General features: G+C 59.9%; 1 protein-coding gene across 1 annotated transcript; it reads left to right on the top strand.

Annotated features, from left to right (window-relative positions):
- The first annotated feature begins 260 nt into the window (after positions 1-260).
- Positions 261-8,693, top strand: LOC115831240 (outer dense fiber protein 3-like protein 2). Its single transcript, XM_030798637.1, is given in 5 exon segments — positions 261-300; positions 303-386; positions 1,291-1,398; positions 6,634-6,747; positions 8,173-8,693. Coding segments are annotated over 5 exon segments (867 nt in total).
- Positions 8,694-21,689: the final 12,996 nt, after the last annotated feature.

Genomic DNA, 21,689 nt, shown 5'->3' on the forward strand with positions numbered 1-21,689 from the left:
TGGACCGTCCGGCCGCCTGGCCGACACTCGATCCCGGCCCACTTCCAGGCCAGTGTCCGGCCGACCAGCCTGCCTCGGGCCAGGGCCCCACGACTCCCTGCTGCGAGACAAGGGGCCGTCTGTGCGGCTGTGGTCGTGGGTGGGCGTGGTGAGGCCGTGCAGGTGGGGACGGTGCCTGGGCCTGTGGCCACCAGAGCTGCTGCGGCTCAGAAGGTAGCACCAGGCCCCGTGGGTGCTGTGGGGGCCATCGCCTGCCCACCATGGGGACCCTCAGCTGCGACCCCGCCCCACGGCTGGCCACAGCCCCCTTGGCCGGCGAGTGACGGAGGGCCAGATTCCGGAGACCGGCCTGAGGAAGTCCTGTGGGACGGCCACCCTGGAGAACGGTGCGTGCCAGCCACGGGGGACGGGTGGGACCCTTTCCTCCTCCACTCCCCCTACTTCTGGGGCTTCTGGAATGTTCTGGGAGTCCAGCAGGAGGCAGGAGTTTCAGGCAAGTCCTTGCCCTTCCCCAGACCTCAGTTTTCCTTCCGGCAGGATGGGTGTGGACACGGGGTTGCCATGAGCCCCGCGTAAGTGTCTGTCCGACGGAAGCTGAATGCTTTGCCAGCCGGGCCCCTTGCCGGGGGCTGTGGGTACAGCGGTGGGCAAAGCCACAGCGATCGTGAGGGAGACGCGGGGAGGAGGGAATGTTTCCAGCGTGGCCCTCAGGGACTGGGGCCCTAGACAACCCGGGGCAGGGCGAGGGGTGCGTGTGCAGAGGCTGCTCCGCTGGGAACCACATCAGCTGCCGGCCTCGGTGAGGGCCCAGGACGCACCGCAGTTTCCTCACCCACACCCAAGCCAGGTCCTCCGGCTGGTTCTGTGGTCTCTCCTGACCCCTGTGGCATCGAGATTCTGCAGAAGCCACAACACGTGGCGTCTGTGACCGTGTATTTCTGGGAGGCTTAGGCCTCAGTTTCCCCATCTGTGACTGTCTATCTCTGCCTGGGCCTCAGTTTACCCACCTGTGACCATGTATCACTGGGAGGCTTAGGCCCCAGTCTCCCTGTCTGTGCCGCAGGGTGAGGGGCGCTGCTGTCCCCAGCCTTTCCCTCTGTGATTCATGTCTGACTCACAATGCAAGCATCACATTTTGTCCCCGAGGGGCAGCAGACTCCTGCTCCCCGGGGCCCCCAATCCTCACCATGGAGGGAGAGGGGAACCCAGGCTGAGGCTCAGGAGCGGGGCCAGGGCTCCTTCCGCGGGGAATCTGGGCCCAGGCGGTGACCTGAGGGCTTTGGACTGCAGGCTCGGGGCCAGGCTTGTATGTCCTGCCGTCCACCGTGGGCTTCATCAACCACGACTGCACCAGGGTGGCCAGTCCCGCCTATTCGCTCGTCCGGAGGCCCAGTGAGGGTAAGGCGAGCGGGCGGGCGGCTGGGGGCTTCCCTGATCCTCCAATCTCCCCCCAGGAGCACTGATGGGTCTCCTTACCCCTTAGATCCAGGCCCCCAGTTAGTGTGGCAGGAAGCAGGCAGGGCTGGGCTCTACAACCTGCTCCACCTCCTACTTGCTGTGAGACCTCAGGCAAGCTGCTGTCCCTCTCTGTTTTTTTTTTTGTTTTTTTATTTTATTTTATTTTTTTATTTTTATTTTTTATTATACTTTAGGGTTTTAGGGTACATGTGCACAATGTGCAGGTTTGTTACATATGTATCCATGTGCCATGTTGATTTCCTGCACCCATTAACTCGTCATTTAGCATTAGGTGTATCTCCTAATGCTGTCCCTCCCCCTCCCCCCACCCCACAACAGTCCCCGGAGTGTGATGTTCCCCTTCCTGTGTCCATGAGTTCTCATTGTTCAATTCCCACCTATGAGAGAGAACATGCGGTGTTTGGTTTTTTGTCTTTGCGATAGTTTACTGAGATTGATGTTTTCCAGTTTCATCCATGTCCCTACAAAGGACACGAACTCATCATTTTTTATGGCTGCATAGTATTCTGTTTTTTCATTGATAAAGAGAATGGAAGGAGAAAGAGCGCAGTAGGGGGGTGAATACCTGTACCTGCCTTCCCGTGTTTGCAATTCCTTGCTGCTTGGACTCAGGCAAATTGCTTAAGTGCTCTGCAACTCAGTTTCTGTTAAAAGTTAACAATAGTAGGCCGGGCACGGTGGCTCACGCCTGTAATCCCCGCACTTAGGGAGGCTGAGGCGGGTGGATCACGAGGGCAGGAGATCCAGACCATCCTGGCTAACACGGTGAAACCCCGTCTCTACTAAAAATGCAAAAAAATTAGCTGGCTGCGGTGGCTCACCCCTGTAATCCCCACACTTAGGGAGGCCGAGGCGGGCAGATCACGAGGTCAGGAGATTAAGACCATCCTGGCTAGGCCGGGCGCGGTGGCTCACGCCTGTAATCCCAGCACTTTGGGAGGCCGAGGTGGGCAGATCACGAGGTCAGGAGATCAAGACCATCCTGGCTAACGCAGTGAAACCCCATCTCTACTAAAAATACCAAAAAAAAAAATTAGCTGGGCATGGTGGCGGGCGCCTGTAGTCCCAGCTATTTGGGAGGCTGAGGCAGGAGAATGTCGGGAACCCGGGAGGCGGAGCTTGCAGTGAGCCGAGATCGTGCCACTGCACTCCAGCCTGGGCGACAGAGTGAGACTCTGTCTCTAAAAAGAAAAAAAAAAAGTTAACAATAGTCACAAAAAAATTAACATAATATTAAAAATAACAGACTCCATACAGGCCTGTTGTAAGGATTAGATGCATATTAGATGCCTTTTTGAGATTCATTAAATGAGGATTAAATGCTTTTAAAAGTAGCCGCAAAGCTGGGTGTGGTCGTGTGTGCCTGTGGTCCCAGCTGCTGAGGAGGCCCAGGCAGGAGGATCACTTGAATCCAGGAGGTCGAGGCTGCAGTGAGCTATGATCGCGCCACTGCACTCCAGCCTGGGCGACAGGGCGAGACCTCGTCTCAAAACAAATTTAAGAAAAAAAAAAGTAAACGTGTGCTGTCCGGTGTGAGGCTGAGCCCTGAGCCCCAGTTTCTCCACCATGAAGGTGGGGGCTCCCCAGGCCTGGCCCATCTCACAGGGCTGTCGTGTATCTCTGTGGACATTCCTGTCCTTGGGCAGGCAGCACGGCGGGAGGGAGGGCATGGGGTGCCCCGGCTCGCTGTGCCACGTGCTGGTGGCCTTGCTCCTGTCTAGAATGGGCGTAGTGGCTGCGATGGGCTCCGACCGAGAGAAGCAGCTCAGGCATGGACCCTGCCCGGCGCACAGGGAGCTGTTGGTGTTCATTAGCGGCGCTGAGGGGCCAGCAGGTCTCCGGGCTCCCAAATTCCGTAACTCCATCAATGCTCCCAGATTCCATCCCTCCATTTTCTACCGCTGCTCCAACGCCCCAGCTGGGCTGGGAGCGCCGTCGGAAGGGTCTTGTGTGGGGATTTGGACAGAGGCCCTGCTGGGAGGGGCGTCTGGAGGAGGGGCAGGACAGCAGCCTGTTCTCAGCCTTCAGAATGAGCAAAAATCCCAGAACACACTGGGACTCAGGAAGCTGCAAGGGGTCCCAGAAGGCCAGTGAAGGCCTCAGCACCCCCTGTCCCCAGGACTGGCTTAAGATCTTAGCCTATGGGCCGGGCGTGGTGACTCACGCCTGTAATCCCAGCACTTTGGGAGGCTGAGGCGGGTGGACCATGAGGTCAGGAGATCGAGACCATCCTGGCTAACACAGTGAAAACCCCGTGTCTACTAAAAATACAAAAAAAAAAAAAAATTAGCCGGCCGCAGTGGCGGGCGCCTGTAGTCCCAGCTACTCGGGAGGCTGAGGCAGGAGAATCGCTTGAACCCGGGAGGCGGAGCTTGCAGTGAGCCGAGACTGCGAGACTGCACTCCAGCCTGGGCGACAGCGAGACTCCGTCTCAAAAAAAAAAAGAACTTAGCCTACGACCCAGACAGATCTGAGTTCCCAGGTTCAAATCCCAGTCTCAGGACACCTCCTGGGTCAGAGACAGCGTGGGGAGTCTGGTGCAGTGGGGATCGGACAGCGTGGGGAGTCTGGTGCAGTGGGGAGTCTGGTGCAGTGGGGACTGTGCACACTTTGCTGAAGGCCCAGCATAGGCGTCTTGGAAGTGGAGCATGGGATCTGGGTTTTGTAGGATGAGTAGGAGTTCGGTGGAGCCCCCAGAAGAACTGAACTCCAGGCAGAGCCTGCTTTGTAGGCTGAGGCCTTGAGATGAGTGATGTCAGGATGAGCTGGGGTGTGTTCATTTCTCACGGGGCACTGAGCCAGGGGTTGGGGAGGGCAGAAACAAAGGCTGGAAGGTTCTAGGTGCATGGTAGAGGCCAAGGTCAGTGCTTCAGCATGGGGAGTCCTGATGGCCAAGCCCTGCACAGTGAGCACTTTGAGGCAAGTCTGTGGTCACGTGAGTGAGGCCCAGGCATCTGCAGAGGGGCGATGGGATTATGACCAGGGATTTCATTTTTTTTTTTGAGACTGAGTCTCACACTGTCGCTCAGGCTGGAGTGCAGTGGCGTGATCTTGGCTCACGGCAACCTCTGCCTCCCGGGGTTCAAGTGATTCTCCTGCCTCAGCCTCCCGAGCAGCTGGGACTACAGGCGCCCGCCACCACACACAACTAATTTTTTGTATTTTTAGTAGAGACGGGGTTTCACCGTGTTAGCCAGAATGGTGTCAATCTCCTGATCTTGTGATCCACCCACCTTGGCCTCCCAAAGTGCTGGGATTACAGGCGTGAGCCACCGCGCCCGGCCTCTTTTCTTTTTTTTGAGACTGAGTCTCACTCTATTGCCCAGGCTGGAGTGCAGTGGTGCCATCTCGGCTCACTGCAAGCTCCACCTCCCAGGTTCAAGCAATTCTCCTGCCTCAGCCTCCCGAGTAGCTGGGACTATAGGCGCCTGCCACCACGCCCAGCTAATTTTTTGTATTTTTAGTAGAGACAGGGTTTCACCATATTGGCCAGGCTGGTCTTGAACTCGTGACCCCAGGTGATCTGCCTGCCTCAGCCTCCCAAAGTGCTGGGATGCCAGGCATGAGCCACCATGCCCAGCTATGATCAAGGGTTTCTAATAAAAAATTAGCAGGGCCTGGTGGTGCATGCCTGTGGTCCTAGCGTTCAGGAGGCTGAGGTGGGAGGATCACTTGAGCCCAGGAGGTCGTGGCTTCAGTGAGCCATGAGCCACCACACTCTCCAGCCTGGGCGATAGAGTGAGACACTCCCTTAAAAAAAAAAAAATCTCCCCAGCCTCTTCCAGTCCTGGGGGACTGTTATTTGCCCTGGGCCTGGGGAAGGGGCTAAAAATAGACCCCCTCCCTCCTGCCAGTCTAACGAAGGATGAGGCCGTGGCTAAGGGTCAGTGATCACCCTTGGAGTGTGGCCAGTGAGCCTGCATTGGGGACCACAGCGTATGTGCAAGTACTTGTGCCTGTGGCAGGGAGGTCTGGAGCCGTGTCTGGGCCACACTGCGTGCCACGGACTCCTCAGGGGAGGGCAAAGGTTTGGATGATGTTTCGGGGAGGTCTGGAGCCGTATCTGGGCCACACTGCGTGCCACGGACTCCTCAGGGGAGGGCAAAGGTTTGGATGACGTTTCGTCCCTCGCCCGTGGCTCGCTGCCACGTGTACTGAGTGTGTGCACAGACGGTCTGTGGGGCCGTGAACACCGGTCATGCTGCTACACGCAGGTGCCTGCGCATCTGTCACTGGATGTGCTTTGGCGGGGCAACAATGGTGAAAGCAGCAAACGGTCCCAATCGTGAAGTGCAAGGCCCCAGGATCACTCCCTTCTGTGGATCCTCTCACTTTTTGATTTTCTCAACATACTGATGAGAAAAACAGGCTTAGGATAAATAACTTGGCCAAGGTCACCAGCTCACAAGAGGCCCTGCTGGATTTGAACGTGGTCCAACGCCGGGCCCCTCTCTTAAGCACGCGACCTGCCAACAAGCCGAAGCCGTGGTTCAGAGCCCAGTTGCTCTTGTTACTCTTTCTTTACGTACAGTTTTTTTTTTTTTTTCTTTTGAGTCTCCGTCTTGCTCCGTTGCCCAGGCTGGAGTGCAGTGGCGCGATCACAGCTCACTGCAGCCTCAACTTCCCAGGCTCAAGTGATCCTCCCCCTTCAGCCTTCTGAGGAGCTGGGACCTCAGGTGCATGTCAACATGTCTGGCTAAGTTTTAAATTTTTAGTAGAGATGGGATCTCGCTGTGTTGCCCATGCTGGTCTCAAAGTCCTGAGCTCAAGTGAGCCTCCTGCCTCGGCCTCTGAAAGTGCTGGGATTACAGGTGTGCACCCCCACACCCAGCCTAATCATGTCCAGTTCCAACAAACCCACGAGCTGGTTCTCCAGCCCACACCTGCGCACAGGTTAGAGGGACAGAGGTGGCTACAAACAGCAGCACAGCAGAATCACTTTGATTGTGAGGAGACAGAGTCAGAACAGAGACCTGAGGCACCCAGTTCAGGCAGCCACAACTCAGGGCCCCTGGGGTGACCACTCCGAGATGGGGCTGGGGTGGCCTCTGACCGGGTGGGAGTGTCTTGGGGCCAACAGGGACACTGCAGCCGGGCGGTGGGGCCGGCCCCATCTTCAGAATCACTCTCAGCCCTCTGGGCTCCTCTCCCCAGCACCACGTCAGGACACCAGCCCAGGCCCCATCTACTTCTTGGACCCAAAAGTCACACGCTTTGGCCGCAGCTGCACCCCTGCCTACTCCATGCAGGGCCGGGCCAAGCCCCGGGGTGAGTACTGGGGCCATGCAGCTGCACGAGGACCTGCTTTCCAGGGTCTCAGCGACTCCCCTGCCCTGTCCTCCCTCCCCCTCTTATCCTTGGAGTTCTTAGAATGCAGTCTTTGGAGTGATCAAATCCAAGGGACACGGAGGAGAGGCCGCCACTCCAGTGCCCACCGGGGCTGGGAGAACTGAATGAGTGAAGTGGGTCAGGGTCACAGAGGCCCTGGGCACACATGACCACAGAGGCAGCTGTCCTAGGTGTCAGGAGGTGAGAGGTGAATGGGGACTGTGGCAAATCAGCAGTGTCCTTCACAGGCACCCAACAGTTTGACCGCACAGCTGACACACCTGCCTGACTCCATTCTCCCATCCACCTGCCTACTCAGCCACCATCTATCCATCCATCCACCCACCCACCCATCTATCCACCCACCCATCCACCGTCCATCCATTCATCTATCCACTCACCCATCCATCTATCCACCCATCCTTCCACCATCCACCCAACCATCTATCCATCCATCAGTCCACTCATCCATCCACCCACCTAGCATCCAGCCACCCATCCACCCACTCACTCATCCATCTATCCACCCATCCATCCATCTATCTATCCATCCATCCACCCATCCATCCATCCATCCATCCATCCATCCATCCATCCACCCATCCATCCACCCACCCATCCATCCACCCACCCACCCATCCATCCTTCCATCCATCCATCCACCCATCTATCCATCCATCCATCCATCCATCCACCCACCCACCCATCCATCCACCCACCCACCCACCCACCCACCGATCCATCCATCCATCCATCCATCCATCCACCCACCCACCCATCCATCCATCCACCCACCCACCCATCCATCCATCCACCCACCCACCCATCCATCCATCCACCCACCCATCCATCCATCCATCCATTTACAAATCCCTTCATGAACCATTCACTCCTCGCTCAACCACTCACCTCCTACCTATCCTGTTCACCCATCAACTCAGTCAACTGCTGGAGAGTTGGAGTAGATTTGACATGCCTTCCTTTTTATGAGATCCCAGTCTGGTGGGGCAGTTAGATGCGGGTGCAGACCATCCCACCTCAGTGTGCTCACGTCTGGAGAGAAGGGAAAACCCAGGCTGCGGGGCTTGGGAAGGGCTGTGAGGGCTCTACCCTGGATGGTATGGGGAAGGCAGCAGGGAGGAGGGGTGGAAAATGAAGGCATGCTTGGCCCTGGGTCCAGCTTGGGCAAAGTCCTGGAGGCTTGAACACACACCATGTGTGTGGAGGATGGGGAAGGGAGAGAAAGGCACCCAGGCTGCTTGAGAAGCGTTGTGAGCTCCAGGATGCATGTGGGCAGTGGGGACCATGCCGGGTCTCCGGGCAGGTGAAGACATCAGTGCCACCCTTCCTTCCCCACTCTCTCAGGTCCGGAGGTGACGCCAGGCCCTGGGGCCTACAGCCCAGAGAAGGTGCCCCCTGTGCGCCATCGGACACCGCCGGCGTTCACCCTGGGCTGCCGCCTCCCCCCGAAACCCCTGGACACCTCAGCCCCTGCCCCTAATGCCTACACCATGCCCCCTCTGTGGGGCTCCCAGATCTTCACCAAACCCAGCAGCCCCAGCTACACGGTGGTGGGTCGCACACCGCCCGCCCGCCCCCCGCAGGATCCTGCGGAGATACCAGGCCCGGGCCAGTACGACAGCCCAGACACCAACACCTACCGCCGGCGCCTGCCTGCCTTCACCATGCTGGGGCGGCCCCGGGCCCCGCGCCCCCTGGAGGAGACCCCCGGCCCCGGCGCCCACTGCCCAGAGCAGGTCACCGTGAACAAAGTCAGGGCTCCAGCATTCTCTATGGGTATCCGCCACTCCAAACGGGCCAGCACCATGGCCGCCACCACACCCTCCCGGCCTGCGGGGCACAGGCTGCCCGGCCGCTGCTGCTAGGCCAGGCCTGTTTCCCACACAGCGAACGGGGCGGGCGGGCCTCTCCTGGGGCCTGGCTTGGCTGGAGGGGCTAGAAGCCGAGAAGGGCTGGGAAAGGAGGCTTCCCTCCCCTTTCTTGAACTGTCCAGGTCCTTCTAGGACATCTGACCCTTCCAGTCCCTGGGGGCTGTGACCCATGGCCCTCTGCAGGGTGCAGGGTGAGTCCCCTTCCAGTGCCCCAGTTTCTTCCAGTTTCTTCCAGGTCACACCAGGCCAGGCCAGGCCAGGCCAGGCGGGGAAAGGGACACCTTCCGGCCCTCCCCAGTAGCTGGCTGGAGACGGAGCTTCCTGTGTCCTAGAACTCGGCGTCCAGCCCACTAGGGCCTGGATCCCCATCACAGCGTGGGTTAGCCCCGGTCCCAGCCCAAACTCAGGCTGGAGGCAGCCGCCAGACCTGTGCCTTTCCCACTCTGCCTTCTACAGTTGCTTAGCCAATAAACCTTTCCTGGGCTGGAGAGCTGTCAGCATCACACGTGCTTGCTCATTTAACGTGTCTATTGATGTCACAGAAAGGAGACCTGAACGCTGCCCTCCAGATCCAGACCCGTAGCCCTCCAGCGCCCTGGGGGTCAGAAAGACCAGAAGAGAGACCCAGGGCGAGGGGAGGCTGGAGGTGGAGCCAAGCTTTTGAGCGGGCAGCCAGGTAGGCTTCCTGGTAGAGGCAATACTGAAGCTGGGTTTTGAAGGATGTATAGGAGCTTGAGGTATTCTAATATCTGCCATCAGTAGCTGCTTGCTATGTTTTGGATGTTAATAAAGAGCATCTAAGCTTCACAGCAACTCAGGACCAGGTGGCATTTACTGAGAGGAAATGGTGCTTTGGAAAGACTGGACACTTGTCCTGGGGCATGCTGTGAGCCCCCACCTCAGTCTGACGTCAGGATTTGAACCCTGGACGTTGGACTCAGTTCCTGCCACCGTCTCCAAGGGACAGGAAGGAAACACACTGGGGGTGCCGTGCGACTGAGCCCTCTGTGTGCCAGGGAGAGATGGCACCTGGACCACCTTACAAACCTCCCATCCAGAAAGACCCTAATCCTGGAGCTTGGGAGGGTCCGACGCTGCCCCGGGACCTCCCCAAGGGATGCAGCCTGGGAGGCATGCAGGGCGCAGAGTGGGGGTGGTGGGGCTGCTCTCTCCTCAGCCCACAGCCCTCAGCCTCTGGGGCCGCCAAAGCTGTCCCACCCTTTACCCATTAGGTGAACACACCCCACGACCTAGCAGCCTGAATCCCCTGCATATGCCTGGACACGCACCCAGACACAGCGTCCACCCTGCGCACAACACACACATCGCCCGCAGGTCCAGCCGCGGCTCCACCCCGACCAGTCGCGCCCACGATCCGCTCCTCCGGCGGACGCGCAGGGGCGATCTGAGTCCGACACGCGCCGCGGCAGAGACGGCCAATCGCGGCCGCGCGCCTCCCTCCTCGCCCCCACCTCCCCGGCCCCGCGGGCGGCGCCGGCTGTGATCTCATCCTCTGAATTATCGATCAGGCTCCGGGCAGCCTCGCCCCTCCCTCCCTCCCCACCTGCCAGCGCGTCCCGGCCCCTCCCTTTGTTCCCGGCAATCAGCCCTGCTTGGGGCGGGGCAGGTGCAGGGGAGCTCCGGCCAAGTCGGGCCAGGATGTTGGGTGACAGGGACACCCCGTTTTCTGGTGCAGAAGGAACCGACCGTTGAGGCCAGGGAAGGTGCGGCCGGTCTCGGAGAGGCTGAGGGTGGGGACGGAGCGGCCGGCCTGGGAGGCTGAGGCCCAGAGCTCAGATGAGCTGGTGCAGGACCGGGCTCCCCAGAAGTGAGGGAGGAAGGGCCGCGACCCTCCAGCCCACTCCCCTGGGTTACAGCCGGAGAAACTGAGGCCGAGACAGGCCGCAGAGCAGGGGCCCGGCTCCGCTCCTAGCACCCCCCTCCGAGAGCCGGCACTCCTGGGTCTGAACCTCGTCTGTGAGCCCTCGGCCGCGCCCCTTCCCCTCCCCGCGCCTCAGTTTCCCCACTAAGAAATAGGGGTGACCCTAAGGTATCTTCTAGCTGGAACAACGGAGAGGGAGGGGCTGACCTTAGGGTCTGGGGTTCTCTTTTCCCTGGCCGCGCCTCCCCGGGCCTCAGTTTCCCCACTAGGAAATAGGGGAAAGAAGGGATGTGATTTCTAAGCTTCTCCAGCTCGGTCCTTCTGGGAACTTGGGCCGCGGGCGGGGGTGGGGGGCGCAGCGGGGAGGGTCGCTGACGGGGGTCTGGGTTCAAAGCCCCGTCCCGCCTTGGCTGCGGGTTCCAGGCCAGCGCCCGGTGCCCTCGGAGGGCCTCAGTTTCCCCAGCCTCGCGGCCAGGCGCCGGGACGAGGAGGGCCGGGGTCCCAGGGGCGCAGCCCCCCGCGGCTGCGCGCTGGGCCGGGCGGATGACATCACCGGGCCGGGGGCGGGAGGGAGCGGGCGGAGCGGGAGGGCCTCCTCCGCGCCAGGCGCAGCGCCCGGGCGGGCGCCGGCGGGCGGCCGCGGCCATGACGCAGGGGCCGGGCGGGCGCGCGCCCCCGGCGCCCCCCGAGCCCGAGGCGCCCACCACCTTCTGCGCGTTGCTGCCCCGAATGCCGCAGTGGAAGTTCGCGGCCCCGGGCGGCTTCCTGGGCCGCGGCCCGGCGGCGGCGCGGGCGGCTGGGGCCTCGGGGGGCGCGGACCCCCAGCCCGAGCCGGCGGGCCCTGGGGGCGTCCCGGCGCTGGCGGCCGCCGTCCTGGGCGCCTGCGAGCCCCGCTGCGCCGCGCCCTGTCCCCTGCCGGCGCTCAGCCGCTGTCGGGGCGCGGGGCCGCGGGGGCCGCGGGGCGCGAGGGGGGCGGCCGGGTCCGGGGACGCCGTCGCCGCAGCCGAGTGGATCCGGAAGGGCAGCTTCATCCCCAAACCCGCGCACGGCTGGCTACACCCCGACGCCAGGGTCCTGGGGCCCGGGGTCTCCTACGTCGTGCGGGTGAGTCCCCCCACCCCCACCCCGGGAGCCCGTTCGCGGCGGCCTTCCCTCCCCCACCCTCTCCTCTGGGACCCCCGGACCCCGTGAGCCAGGTGTCCCCTCCCCATCCTTCCTGCTCTCCCGCCACCCCGGACCCCCATCTCCGGCCGGCGCCTGGCGGCTGCCCCCACCGGGAGTTGCTGGGGTCCGGGTTCCCACGGCGTCACGTGGGGAGGGGCGGGGAGAGGGCGGCGGGGGAGGGGCGCGCATGCGCAGGTGCACCGCCCCCACTCGGACTGGGCGGGCGAGGCCGAGAGCGGCGAGCGGCCGGGGTGTCTCTGCCACCGGAGCCCCCTGGACAGCTGTTCACGAATGACAGACGGGGCCCGAGACGCTGGCCTGCGGTGGGGGTGCGGGAAGGGGTGTTTGGAAAGGGGCTGGACAGACCCCAGGATTCCAGATGGGAGGCTGCAGGGACTTCCAGGGCGGCCAAAGAAGCGGCCTTTGTTTATGTATCCTGGGTCTTATGATAAATGAACCTTTTCAAACACACGGGGAAGTCGGGTGCCTGGACACAGCACGCCTCCACCTAGGACGGTAACCTTCCCCTCTGCTGACCGGTCTGCCGCTCTCTGTGGTTTATGATAAACCGTGTGAAGTCACCTGCAGGAGTGACAGCGCCGTGCAAGTCCCCCGTCTTCTGAGAGAGCGGCAGTCCTACAGCTGCAGTCATTACGGCGTCTGGGAAAATGATCAGCCATTCCCGCACGCCACTGCCGGTGGGTGCTCCCAGCTCCCCCGGGCCTCTGCGGCCAAGAACATTAGCCTGTGTTCGCATTGGGTTATGTCTTTGCTTTTCAGGGTCTCCCCTACATTGGGTTCAGTGGGGTCCTTCCCCCTACACCGAGTTGAGAAGGGTCCCCCTACAATTCCTGTGCTGCAGGAGTCTGACCTTGTTTGGAAACGGGGTCCTTGCACATGTAATCTAGTTAAGATGACGCCTGGCTGGATCAGGGTGGGTCTTTGTAAGGAGAAGGAAATTTAGACTCAGATGCACAGAGGAGCGGGCCGTTAGGAGACAGGCAGCGGTGGGGGCCTCAAGCTAGGGCCCGCCAAAGCCTGTGGGAGCCCCCAGAAGCTGGCTGCGAAACCTCACTCCCCCACGTGTGGTCCGGGGGCCTGGGATTGTCAGCCTCGGGCACGCTCGGCCTGCGGAGTACAACCGGCTTCTGCCTCCCCAGGACCCGCTTCCGCCTCCCCGAACCCACTTCCGCCTCCCCGGGACCCGCTTCCGCCTCCCCGAACCCCGCTTCCGCCTCCCCGGGACCCGCTTCCGCCTCCCCGGGACCCGCTTCCCCCTCCCCGGGACCCGCTTCCGCCTCCCCGAACCCACTTCCGCCTCCCCGGAACCCGCTTCCGCCTCCCCCGGGTCTGTGCAGGTGCCAGGCCTGGTTGGGTCTGTTTTCCCCGGTGGCATCGGGCCGCCCTCGCCGTCTCCCGGCAGTTTGTCCTGCAGGTTTAACGCCGACAGCCAGCGTGTTCCACGGAGGACGCGTGGGCTTCCTTCGCACCACGTGCATCGGGACCAGTCGGGTCTGGCCATTGGCCGTGGATGTGGGTTTTAGAATGTTCAGAATTCAGACGCCAGGGTTGTTGGGGCTCCGGATGTTGGGGGGTAACTGCTGCTTTCCGTCAGTGCAGGAAATATTTAGCATACGCTTCCCCTGCCCGGCACAGATGAGGAGTAGACAATGAGAGACCTTGTTCCTGCTCTCAGGGAGCTTAGATTCCAGTGGGAGAGACAGTCAGTAAATCAGAAGAGGACAAACAGATGAGGAAATAGGTTCTGGTAGCGGCTCTGCAGAGCTAAAATCGTGTGATGTTAGAGCTGGAGGCTGGGCGGCTGCCCCTCCCAGGAGGCGACCTTGAAGCTGAGACCTGAGCCATGGAAACCCCGGCCGTGGGGGTTGCAGACAGTTCTAGGCGGGGCACAGCAGGTGCAGGTGCAAAGGCCCCACGCGGTGGGATTGCAGACAGAGTTCTAGGCGGGGCACAGCAGGTGCAGGTGCAAAGGCCCCACGCGGTGGGATTGCAGACAGAGTTCTAGGCGGGGCACAGCAGGTGCGGGTGCAAAGGCCCGACGCAGTGGGGGTTGCAGACAGGGTTCTAGGCGGGGGCACAGCAGGTGCAAAGGCGCCTCGCGGTGGGATTGCGGACAGAGTTCTAGGCGGGGCACAGCAGGTGCAGGTGCAAAGGCCCGACGCAGTGGGGGTTGCAGACAGGGTTCTAGGCGGGGGCACAGCAGGTGCAAAGGCGCCTCGCGGTGGGATTGCGGACAGAGTTCTAGGCGGGGCACAGCAGGTGCAGGTGCAAAGGCCCCACGCAGTGGGATTGCGGACAGAATTCTAGGGGGGCGCAGCAGGTGCAAAGGCCCCACGCTGGGAGCGGACCTGGTGCATGTGCGTCACGGCAAGGAGAGCCACGAGGCTGGAGCTGATGGAGAGGGAGGAGGACTCTCTCTGTGGGCTGTGGTGAGGAGTGGGGGTGGTTTTATTTAGGGGGGTGGCGCAGAGTGTGCAGTTCTGAAAGCCCCTTCCAGGGGCGGTGTGGAAGTGGTGCTGAGGGAGGAGGAGGGTCTGGAAGGGCAGCAGAGACCCAGGAGGAGCCTGCGAGGGCCGGTGGTGGCCCAGGCCGGGGGACCTAGGCGAGTGGATAAGTGGACAATGAGCCTGTGTTGGAGCCCGGATGGAGTTGCTGGAGTTGCTGATGGACGAGGGGCCCCGGCGCTAGGGAGCCTGACCGGCCTCAGCCCCCAGCACTGTCCCCCGGGAGCCCCGTCCCCCAGCACCTACATCACAGCAGGCACAGGGACAGCCGGTCCCTCCTGGTCACAGGGAAGCTTGAGTTAAGGAGGGGAATAGCCAAGCCCCATCACCCGGGGGCTGCGGCCTGCGGCTCAGGCCCGCGGGGCTCTTCCACACTGGAGGAACCCTGTGCACTGAGGGAAACTGAGGCACAGAGCGGCAGAGCTGCGTCTGAGGTTACGCAGCGAAAAGCAGGACCAGAACCCGGGGATGAGGGTCCTCCTGTGGGAGCCGGAGAGAACATTCTGAGGGCACTCATCACGCACGCACCTGTGTGGGGCACAGCAACGGTCCCCCAGTGTCCACATCCAGCCCTCGGATTCTGTGAAGGTGCCCGTCACACGGCGACAGGGGACCTGCAGGTGGGACCGAGTGGGGAACCCTGAGATGGGATGATTTGGGGGCCCGGTGTCCTCGCAGCAGGGGGTGAGGGTCAGAGAGAGACCGGAAGAGGCTGCCCTGTGGCTGCTAACTGGGAGGAAGGGGCCCCCAGCCAAGGGATGTGGGCCCCTCAGGACGCTGGGAAAGGTGGAGCAGATTAGGAACCAACTCTGCCCACACCTTGATTTTAGACTTCTGACCTCTAGATGGAAGCGGATTAGCTCGCATTGTTTTGAGCCACTCGATTTGTGGTAATTGGTGACAGCAGCAAGAGGGAGTGGATGGGCCGGGCAACTCAGCCGGCATCGCAGAACCCCCACAGAACCCTGCGGCGATCCCGGTGTGCGGGAGAGAAGTCGGACGCTGGACAAGCAGCGGCGTGGGCCCCGCATCCAAGCGCCGTGGGCAGCATCGTTGCAAATGCAGCACCTCAGGCACCGAGGCTCACACCGCTGAGTCCTGCGCGGTGCTGAGTCCCGTGGAGCCCCGGGTTCCATTCTCCCCACAACCCTGCGTCTTCCACCCATTTTATAGATGAGGCAGCTGAGGCACAGCAGGTCAAAGGGCTGCCCGAGAGCCCTCCCCTGGGTCACAGCACTTGTGATGCCTTTGGGGCAGTCACCACAGACCTGACTCGGAGCCGCTGGGCGCCGAAGGGACCTTGATTGTCCCTTGTGAGAAGCACCCGGCGTCGGCGGCTCTGGGGTTGGTTAATTCAGCAGCTTCAGTGACCTTGTCACGGGTCCAGGTCGTTGTTATTCCCCCGAAATTCATGCCAACCTGGAACCCCAAAATGAGGCTTTCTGTGGAACAGGCTCTCTGCAGGTGTCATTAAACGAGGTCACGTTGGATTCACATCACCCTGAGCCGGTGACTGCCGTCCTTACGAGAAGCTGCGTGAGGGCACGGAGAGAAGGACATGGGACAGGATGAGGGGGGCAGAGACGAGCGACGCGGCCACGCTCCAAGGATGCTGGGGAGCCCCGGCCACCACCAGCGCTGGGAGAGGCGGGACGGGCCCTCCCTGCTGCCTCCGGAGGGGACGGGCTTCCGGCCCTCAGGCCTGTGTGAGGAAGCATTTCTATCGTCTTTTTTTTTTTTTGAGATGGAGTTTCCCTCTTGTTGCTGAGGCTGGAGTGCAGTGGCGCCTTCTCGGCTCACTGCAACCTCCGCCTCCCGGGTTCAAGCGATTCTCCTGTCTCAGCCTCCCGAGTAGCTGGGATTACAGGCGCCCGCCACCACGCCCAGCTAATTTTTGTATTTTTAGTAGAGACAAGGTTTCAACCTGTTGGCCAGGCTGGTCTTGAGCTCCTGACCTCAGGTGATCCACCCGCCTCGGCCTCCCAAAGTGCTGGGATTACAGGTGTGCGCCATCGCGTCCGGCCCATTTCTGTGGTCTTAAGCCCCGTTTGTGGGGATCTGTTAGGGCAGCCACGGGAGACCGACCGTCCTTCCCGGGGCCTCTGCTGGTCTTGGGTCAGTTCCTCCCCTGGCCGAAAGGCAGTGGCTCTGGTTCGGCAGAACAGGGTGCCCTCTCTCTGTGGGGCTCCTTTTGTGAATGCGGACATTTTTCCTGGGAATCCCCCGCCGACTTTGCTGTGGGTCTCATGAGCCCAGCCCAGCACTGCCCAGCAGAACCGTCTGTGTCTGCACCATCCAGGGTGGCTGCCACGAGTCACATGGGTGGCTGGGCCTTGAGGTGTGGCCTGTGCTACTGTGGTGCCAACTTAATTTTACTTGACTTTAAACTTAAGTGGCCACAGGCAGCAAGCAGCTGCCGTGCTGGACAGCTCGGTCTGGATGAATCTTTATGCCTGATCTTTGGGCCTCACCTGAAGGCGTAGATCTGAGCAATATGTCTCTGTTGAGAAAGACACAGCTTGTCTTGTGGAGAGGCCAGAGTTCGTGCCAAGGCCTGTGGACACTGACCCCGTGTTCCTCCCACACGTACCATTTTGGTGCTGGGCTCGTCCCTACACAGAAGTCCCGCGAGTCAGGCCGTCCTGCCCTCTGCGGTGCCCTCGTGCACCTCACCTCGTGAATGCTTCAGGGAGAGTTTCCTGGGCGTGTCCGGCTCTGCCCCAGGAGCGTGGAGCCCAGGCCCAGCAGGGGATGGACGCCAACCAGGACACGGTCGGCAAAAAGACACTTCATCCTTCCTGTATCACGGGTCCCTCACACTGGGACGTGCAGGGAGTTGTGAGAGGGTGACGAAGTTGAGATGGTTCAGCTCCAAATGCAGCTTTTCCTTGAAGGCGAGGGGTCAGGTGTGGCCAGTTGACACGGTGGATGAATCCCATGGCTTGACAGCATCCCTAAAGATCTGGGTTCTGGCCAGGCGTGGTGGCTCACGCCTGTAATCCAGCATTTTGGAAGACCAAGGCGGCAGGATCACTTGAGCCCAGGAGTTTGAGACCAGCCTGGGCAGCTTGGTGGAACCCTGTCTCTACCAAAAAAGAAAAAACATCAGCCAGGCAGGGTGGTGCACACCTGTGGTCCTGGCTACATGGGAGGCTGAGGCAGGAGGATCACGTGAGCCTGAGAATTCGAGGCCGCAGGGAGCCAAGATCGTGCCATTGCCCTCCAGCCTGGGTGACAGAGCAAGACCCTGCCTCAGAAACAAGAGAACCCATATCTGAGTTTCTGAGAGACAGAGAGTTTCTGAGAAACAAAAGAACCCATATCTGGGTTCTTTCTGTCCTCCTGCCATCCAAGTACCAACCAGGCCCAACCCTGCTCAGCTTCCAAGGCCAGACGGCACCAGGCTTTTTCAGGACGGTGTGACCACAGCGTCTCCCGTCTTTCTGTGCCGCCATCCTCGGCACGCTGGCTTGGCGACCTTCAGGGTCACAAAAATGGTGGCCATGGCACCCGACGTCGCTGGGACCTGGCCACGTCCACTGGAAGCAGAGGTCATCCCTTCCTGGAGCTCTTTGTGAGAGACTCTGGCCATTCTCCCTCCCCCGATTGGCTGGAAATGGCAAACCCTTCACTCGTGGAGGGGAACGGGGCCACCAAACTGGCTTAAAGACCAGCGGCATCTGGGAACCTGCTGCAGATGCTGATTCTCGAGCCCCACCCCAGACCTGCTGGGTCAGAGACTGGGGTGGGGGGGGGCTTGGAGAGCTGCGTTTTGTGAGTCCTCCAGGTGATTCTGATTCACACTCAGGTTTGAGATCCACCAGCTGAAGCTGCATGTGGCCGTCCTGCCGATCAACTACCACTATTTATAGCAAGCATTTTGTGACCCTTCACTCCTGAAATGAAACCCAAGTGTACCTGTAACACCCACCTACGCAGGAATTCCCCAAGTCAGTACGATGCCCCAACCTCAGTGAAACAGAGAAACGCAATGGCGGCGATTCCTAGTAACTTGAAATATGTTTCAGCCTGTAAATATGTAGGGTCCGCTCTCCGGGAAGCACAGAGGCCACCACAAAGGCCACCATTCCTGTGACAGCCACAGACGGGGCAGATGCAGGCTGCGATTCTGCAGCTCCAACACCACGGCTGGAGTCATGCGGATGATGTGGCTTCTAAAATAGTGAACAACTATTTTAGTCCAACGTGTATTAAAACGATGCTGCCAGGCGCGGTGGCTCACGCCTGTCATCCCAGCACTTTGGGAGGCTGAGGCGGGGAGATCACCTGAGGTCAGGGGTTCGAGACCAGCCTGGCCAACATGGTGAAACCCCATCTCTACTAAAAATACAAAAATTGGCTGGGTGTGATGGCAGACAACTGTAATCCCAGCTACTTGGGAGGCTGAGGCAGGAGAATCGCTTGAACCCAAGAGGTGGAGGTTGCAGTGAGCCGAGATCACGCCACTGCACTCCAGCCTGGGCGACAGAGTAAGACTGTCTCAAAATAAACAAACAAAAAATGCCAAAAAGTTAAAGAGAATTACCATATGATCTAGCAGTTTCACCTCTTGGATATACACCTTCCAGAAACGGAGAGCAGGGACTTGAAAGGATGTTTGTACACTCACGGCCACAGCAGCATAACTCCCGGCAGTCCAGAGGTGGAAACAGCCCAGGTGTCTGTTGATGGATGAGTGGATCAACACAGCATGGCCATCCACACGCTGAAATATGACCAGGTCACGGCGTGGCCATCCAGACGCTGAAATATGGTGTGGCCACGGTGTGGCCAACCACACACTGAAATACGGTCTGGCCACGGCATGGCCATCCACACTGAAATATGGTGTGGCCACAGCGTGGCCATCCACACACTGAAATACGACGTGGCCACAGCGTGGCCATCCACACGCTGAAATACCACCAGGCCACGGCGTGGCCATCCAGACACTGAAATATGATGCGGCCACGGTGTGGCCATCCACATGCTGAAATACCACCAGGCCACGGCGTGGCCATCCACATGCTGAAATACCACCAGGCCACGGCGTGGCCATCCACATGCTGAAATATGATGTGGCAACAGTATGGCCATTCACACGCTGAAATACAACACAGCCACGGCGTGGGCATCCACACACTGAAATATGACGTGGCCAAGGAAAAATGAGGCTGTGACCCAGGCATGAGTGGATCACCATGGCGTGGCCATCCACACGCTGAAATATGATGCGGCCAAGAAAAGGAACGAGGCTCTGACTTAGGCCACGGCACGGACGGACCTTGAGCATGTCTCACTTGGTGAGAGACTCCAGACATGGAAGGACAAGCATTGTGTGATTCCACCCATCAGAGGTCCCCAGAGCCATCAGATTCAGAGAGACAAAAAGTAGGATGGGGCTGGGGAGGGGACGGGGAGTAAGTGTTTCGTGGGATCAATTTGAGTTTGGGAAGATGAGGATGTTCTGGACAGACGGTGGTGGTGGCTGCACAGCCACGGGAATGCGCTGAGTGCCACTGAACTGTGCACTTAAAGACAGTTAAAACTCTAAGTTTTATGTTATGTGTGTTTTACCACAATAAAAAAGCAAGCACACGAAAACGCACCACTCTCGCGTCACGGGTCACGTGGAGTTAGGTTGGAGGCGTGGCAGTCATGGAAAGCTTTCCCCACACGATGCCCGGAGGAAGCTCCGAGGCCCTGGGGACAGTTTGGCGTCATTGTGAGTCCCCCCTCCTGTAGCGCCGGCTGCCCAGCCTTGCGATGATGGCCAACAGGGCCCCACATTTCCAGGGCGCCCCCAGGGCAGCACGCACCCCTCGCCCCTGTGGAAAGCCATGGCCGGGGGCACTGACGGGGGCTGTGGCCAGTGGGAGGGGCGTTCTCCTGGCCAGGGGCGGAGGGCGGCAGTGGTCAGTGTGGCGCAGGGCGTCAAAGAAATTTGCCTTTAAATAGTTTCAACCTTAGATCAAAGAAATAAGAACAGGGCCGGGCGTGCGTGGTGGCTCCCGCCTGTAATCCCAGCACTTTGGGAGGCCAAGGCGGGCAGATCACAACGTCAGGAGATCGAGACCATCCTGGCTAACACAGTGAAACCCCGTCTCTACTAAAAAAATACAAAAAATTAGCCGGGCGTGGTGGCGGGCGCCTGTAGTCCCAGCTACCTGGGAGGCTGAGGCAGGAGAATGGCGTGAACCCGGGAGGCGGAGCTTGCAGTGAGCCGAGATTGTGCCACTGCACTCCAGCCTGGGCGACAGAGCGAGACTCCGTCTCAAAAAAAAAAAAAAGAAATAAGAACAGTAGAATACACAGAGCTTTTGTAAGTTTGAAATTCTATTGAGATGAAGAGTTACAAAGAAGACTCGTACAAAGAGTTCCTGTGTGTCATTCACCTAGATTCGCCGATTATTAACATCTTGCCTCATTTATTCTGTCTGTATAAATTATTATTATTGTCATTATTGAGACACAGTTTCGCTCTTGTTGCCCAGGCTGGAGTGCAGTGGCGCAATCTCGGCTCACTGCAACCTCCGCCTCCTGTGTTCAAGCGATTCTCCTGCCTCAGCCTCCCGAGTAGCTGGGACTACAGGTGTGCACGACCATGCCTGGCTACTTTTTGTATTTTTTTTTTTTTTTGTAGAGACGGGATTTCACCATGTTGCCCAGGCTGGTCTTGAACTCCTGAGCTCAAGCCGTCTGTCCGCCTGGCCTCCCACAGTGCTGGGATTAGAGGCGTGAGCCACCGCACCCCATCCGTCCTGTCTCTTTAACCGCCTTTAGCCTCGCAGTTGTTCCGTGCTGGGATCCGTGGAGCCAGTAGTATTGAAGAGTGCACGCTGGCTGCTGGGCTGCCGTCCCTCAGTTTGTGTCTGCCTGGTGTTTGCCTGCACTTGGGTCAAGGTTGTGTTTTTGGCAGGAAGCACGGAGGGGTGCTGTGTTTTCCCAGCTCATCATGTCAGGAGGTCCCCAGGGTGCTGGTTTGTCCTGATACTGGTGCTGGAGACTTTGATCACCTAGTGTCCTGGGGCGAACGGTGTTCCCCAAAACTCATGTCCACCTCCAGCCTCAGAATGGGTCCTTATTTGGGAAAGGGCCCTTGCAGACATGGTTAGTTAAGATAAGGCCATACTGGAGTTACTGGAGTAAGGTGGGGCCTGAATGCAATGGCTTGTGTCCTCTAAGAAGAGGGAAATTTGCACAGAAGCACATAAGGAGACAGCTGTGCAGAGAGGAGGCAGAGATGGAGTAACACGGCCACGAGCCAAGGACGCCAGGAGCCCCCAGAAGCTGGAAGAGGCAGGAAGGACCCTCCCCCGGGGCGTGGGAGGGAGCGAGGCCCTGCCCACAGCTTGACCTCAGACTCCCGGCTCCGGGACGAGGAGAGGATCAGCTCCTGTGGCCCCCATGAGTGGCCTT

The sequence above is a fragment of the Nomascus leucogenys genome, chromosome 18 (assembly GCF_006542625.1).
Source record: "Nomascus leucogenys isolate Asia chromosome 18, Asia_NLE_v1, whole genome shotgun sequence".
NCBI lineage: Eukaryota > Metazoa > Chordata > Mammalia > Primates > Hylobatidae > Nomascus > Nomascus leucogenys.